Below are 5129 nucleotides of genomic sequence, written 5' to 3'. Positions count from 1 at the left end.
AAGTGCCAGGGGGCTTCCCGACGCGAGGAGGTAGGCGAGGGAGCCCCGATACGCCTCGTCTGCGGGCTGCGGGATGGCGGCGAGAGGAAATCCCGGGCGTCCGCACCCCTGCCGAGCTGAGGCTGCACACCGGGCTCCTCGGAAGGCTGTGCCCAGGAGCAGGCAGGTCCGTGCGGCCCCGGAGGGAGGGTGGGCGGCCGGGAGCCGCGGGGCGCCGCAGCCCGCTGGAGCATCGCCTCCTCCCGGGCCACCTGGCTGCTGCCGCCCCGCCGCGCCCCGGGTTTATCCCGGGTGAGCGCCGGGAGCCGTGCCGCGCTGCGGGCAGGCTGCAATTACACGGACCTGCTCCATTCGCGCTGCGGGACCGGGAGCGGGGCACAGCCAAGCGTCCGCCCCGCATCGTGCCAGCCTGCGGGCAGGGGCAGCTGCCGGAGCGGCCCCAGCGGCCCGGGCCGAGCCGTGCCGAGCCAAGCCGGGCAGCCCCCGCCGCCCCCCGTCCCTGCGCGCTCCCCGGCCGGGTCCTAGCGCCGCTCGGGGCCGGGATCCGCGGGTCCCCGCTTCTGCCGAGCCGGGCCGGGCTGGGCCGGGCTGGGCCGGGCCGGGCCGGGCCAGCCGCGCTCCGCAGGTGCGGCGGGATGGGGCGCTCCGGGCACAAAGCCCCTCGGCTAGAAAAGCGCCGTCGGTCCTGCGGCAAACCCGGCGGGGCTCCCCCGCGTCTCCCCCCGTCTGACCAAATATTTGCGAACACTCGCGGGCGGTGCTGAACTTTGAGACTTTCTCCGCGGCGCCGCCGGTGGGAGGGCGCCGAGCGGCCCCGGGCACGCAGGGGGCGACGGCCCCGCTCCCCGCACCTCCCCGGGAGGCTTCGGGCAGCTCGGGGACCCCCCCGAGAGCGCAGCCCAGCGCCGGGAGCCCGCCGAGCTCGGGGCGGCTGCCGGGGGCGGGCGGGCGGCTGTGCCCGGCCGGGGCGCTAAGACCCGGCTGCGCGGTGGTCAAAGGTTCCCGGCAGGAGGTGGACACTAGAGGGCGATCCCCGGCCCTGCTGCGGGGGTGTATATATACGGCTCACAGGACCCAGGCAAGCCACTAGCAACAGGGCAGGCAGGCAGCGAGCGGGGCTCGGCCGGGCTGGGGCGGGGGACGGGCTCCGGGCGCGCCGAGCCGCGCCGAGCCGAGTCGTGCCGAGCCGCGCCGTGCTGCTCGCCGCCGGGAAACCGCGGGGTGCCGCGGGCTTGGCAGAGCCGCCGCCGCCGCCCCGTCCGAAACCTGGATTGCAGGAGCCCTTCACCATGCCCGGCAGACTGTAGGTGCTTCATGGAGCAAGCCAACTTCTACGAGGTCGATTCCCGGCCCCCGATGAGCAGCGGCCAGCACCACCAGCTCCAGACTCCCCTGCCCGGCAGCGCCTACAGCTACAGAGAGGCTCCCTCGGCGGCAGCACCTGCTGCGGGCGGCGCGGAGCTCGGCGACATCTGCGAGAACGAGAACTCCATCGACATCAGCGCCTACATCGACCCCGCCGCCTTCAACGACGAGTTCCTGGCCGACCTCTTCCAGCACAGCAAGCAGCAGGAAAAAGCCAAGGCCATCCTGGCCGGGGATTTCGACTTCCACAGCATGCATGGGGCCGGCGCCGCCGCCTCGGCGCCGGGGCACCAGCAGCAGCACCACCAGCAGCCGCTCTTCGGCTGCATGGCCGGCTACATGGACGGCAAGCTCGACCCGCTCTACGAGCGCATCGCCGCGCCGGGCTTGCGGCCGCTGGTGATCAAGCAGGAGCCCCGCGAGGAGGAGGAGGTCAAGTCGGCGGCCCTGTCGGCCCTCTACCCCCACCACGCCGCGCAGCAGCACCCCTCCCACCTGCAGTACCAGATCGCCCACTGCGCCCAGACCACCATGCACCTCCAGCCCGGGCACCCCACGCCGCCCCCAACGCCCGTGCCCAGCCCGCACCACCCGCACCACCCGCACCCCCCGGGCGGCCTGCCCGCCGCCGGCGCGCTCAAGATGATGCCCGCGGACCACCGGAGCAAATCGAAAAAGACAGTGGACAAGAACAGCAACGAGTACCGGGTGCGCCGGGAGCGCAACAACATCGCGGTGCGCAAGAGCCGGGACAAGGCCAAGCAGCGCAACGTGGAGACGCAGCAGAAGGTGCTGGAGCTCACCACCGACAACGAGCGGCTGCGGAAGCGGGTGGAGCAGCTCACCCGGGAGCTGGAGACTCTGCGGGGCATCTTCAGGCAGCTGCCCGAGAGCTCGCTGGTGAAGGCCATGGGCAGCTGCGCCTAGCGCCGGGACTGCGGGGCGCCGTCGGGCTGCCACGCTCACCTACATATACATATATATATATATTATATATACTGGAGCGCAGCGATCTCAGATTGTTGGGGGGGGGTTGTTTTTTTTGTTGTTGTTGTTCGGTTCTTTTTTTTCCTTTTTTTTTTGAACAATTAACGACCAATAAAAGAAGCCAGGCAGCTGTAGTATTAAAAAGGTTTGTGCCTTAGGGATGACACACGAATAAGCTGAAAACATGGTGAGTTTTATAAGGAGAAAGGCGAGGGGAAGGAAGAAATAAAAAGCTCACGTGTCTACACAGGGTAAATAACAATAATAATAATAGTAATAAAGCACATATAGTGACCCAGATGTGCCTTAAAAGCTGGCTGCAGGAGCTCTGGGGCTTTCTGTGCCCCAGCCTGGCAGGGTGCAAGGAAGCAGGGTGAGGGCCGGAGGGGCCGGCGCTGAGGAGCAGGCAGCAGGGAGCACAGGCAGCAGGGCCTGAAGCCTCTTGGAGCAGCGGGAGGCAGCTGGGGGGCCCCAGCCTGGCCCCAGTGCCTCCAGGCCACCCCAGGACCGACAGACACAGCCTGGACTGCCGGAGTAGCAGCTTGTGAGGGAGCGCGGTGAGCTCCCCGTCTCAAAAGGAAGAGCAGCAGCGTCTTGTACTGTATGTCACGACATGGCGAAGCACAAGTGAATAAATACCTATCGATGCGGGTATTTACTATGAACTCTCAGCGTATTTTGCTTTATTCCAGGACATTCAGCTCCTCTCCAAGTCTCTGTCTGTCCAAGCTGTGCCTCATGTAATGTGAAAGCCTTTCCGTGTATACTAGCTACACTTTATTTTTATTGCATTACTTAGATCTTTGCCATCACATGACTTTCTTATCTGGTGACAGAGACTATGCCCTTGTGCTGCAACGTTATTTTATTATTTGTGTGGGTGGGTGAGCGAGTGTGCGCTGCGCTGCCTCCAGCGCGGGCCCGGGCCGGCCGCTGCCTCCCCGCCGCAGCACCTTTGGACTCCGGAGCTTCTCCCCGGCAGAGAGCGGAAAAAAAAAAAAAAAAAAAAAAAAAACCACACAAACAAACCAACCCAAACAAACCGCCTTCGCCGGAGCGCTCGTAGCTGGAGCTGGGCAGCAAGTCGGCCCGGGGCCGGGGCAGCGGGAGGGCAGCGCCGGGGGCGTGCGTGTGCGGGGGGCGTGTGCGCCGCGGGTGGGTACCCGGCGGTGGGGTTGGGGGTTGTCTGGGGGGAGGGAGGGCTGCATATAAAGTTTGTCCGAAGTCCTGGTTACACTCATAAATAAACAGCATATATTCGACCATAACCGCCCGCCTCTCCGTGTGGTGACACTTCTTCCGGGCGGGCTGAGCAGCGCGGGGCTGCCGGCCGGCTCCGCCAGCTGCCTGCTCTTCTGCGGCCGCCTCCCGGGGCACGGCAGCTCCCCGCACGCCGCCGCTCGGTGCCGCGGAGCCGGCCGCCTCGCTCCGGCCGGGGCGGGCATGGCCCCGCAGCGCTCCCGGCTCCCGGCTCCCGGCCCGGCGAGGCGCGGCTCGGCCGCTCCCCTCCCCTCCTCTCCTCTCCCCTCCCCCGGGGAGTTTCGCCCCAGCCGGCCCGGGCCCACAGACACCGCTCCGGGGCTCCCGGCCGGCCGCGGGGCCAGCCCCGGCCGCTGAGCACGGCCGGGCGGCACCGCCGCGGGTCCCCGCCCCGCTCCGCCTCGCCGCGGCCGGGGCCGGGCCGGGCCGTGAGGGGAGGCGGCGCGAGGCCCGGCGGCGATAGGGCGCGAGGGCTCCGCCCCGGCGGCTGCCAGCGGCGGGGCCGGGCCGGGCCGTGGGGCCGCGCCGCCCGCGCCAGGCACCGGGTGTGGGGGGGGTGGCGGCCGTGAGGGGCGGCGGGCGGGAGGTGAGGTAGCGGCAGGGCTGCTCGCCATGCTGGGCACCGCGAGTCGGGGGCTTGTCCCTGCCCCGCGGAGCCGGGACTCCGGGGCACGGAGAGAAGGAGAAGGGGAAGGGGAAGGGGAAGAGGAAAGGGAAAGGGAAGGGGAAGAGGAAGAAGGGGAAGGGGAAGAGAAGGCCCTGCAGAACACACCGTGGCAGTCCATGAGGATGGATCAGAGGGACATGAACGTGGACCAGAATTAAGGATTTCACTTTCCAGTTAGGTTCAAACCAAGGGATTGATAGCGCGTAATTTTCCAAGGGGAGAATTAAGTTCTACTTGCACTGGGCAAAACCAATGGTTTTTACTTGTGTTTCCTCTTTCCCCCAGCCCTGTAGAGCTGGGCTCCTGTCGCCAGCGATGCGCCTCCCTGAGTAATGCTGTCCAACGTGTAAAGTGGGGAAACGTTGTTATCATTTGAGCAAAGATTATTGCAGGGTATATGTGGGAGGGACTGTAATCTGGTGGTTAGAGCATGGGAATACAGTCCTGATCGTTTGAGTTATGTTCTGAACCATGACTCACTCTGTGTGTGTGGTTTCAGCAAATCACTTACGGCCTCAGACAAAGCAGATTTTTCCATTAATTTAAATGAACTATAGATTAGGCAGGTGTTCAGCGGCAGAAGAATCAACCATGTTGTGATTCAAAATTAAGATCACCTATCTACCGCATAGGTGTTTCAATAGTTATATAAACACAGCGTGCCACGGAATATTAGGAAGGGTAAATTATTGATAGCAGAAAAGCGTTTAGAGATGCTTGCCTTAAACATAGTGCCAGAGTGAGCAGCGTGCCCCAGTCCTAACCCAAACCCTAGGCTGAGCCCCAACAAAAGGGTCTCGCAGCACGGTGCTCTGCAGCCTGGCTCTGCGCTGGCAGCCCCTTCCTGCTG

At 65.3% G+C, this 5129-nt stretch overlaps 1 protein-coding gene across 1 annotated transcript; it reads left to right on the top strand.

Moving 5' to 3' along the window:
• Positions 1-963: 963 nt before the first annotated feature.
• CEBPA (CCAAT enhancer binding protein alpha) lies at positions 964-3620 on the top strand. The gene has a single exon (XM_083794759.1). The coding sequence runs from the start codon at positions 1315-1317 to the stop codon at positions 2290-2292; it is 978 nt and encodes a 325-aa protein (XP_083650885.1). The 5' UTR covers positions 964-1314; the 3' UTR covers positions 2293-3620.
• The last annotated feature ends 1509 nt before the right edge of the window (positions 3621-5129 follow it).

This window comes from Anser anser, assembly GCF_964211835.1.
Source record: "Anser anser genome assembly, chromosome: 11".
NCBI lineage: Eukaryota > Metazoa > Chordata > Aves > Anseriformes > Anatidae > Anser > Anser anser.
Note: the sequence above shows the minus strand (reverse complement) of the source record. Positions and strands in the feature narration are given on the sequence as shown.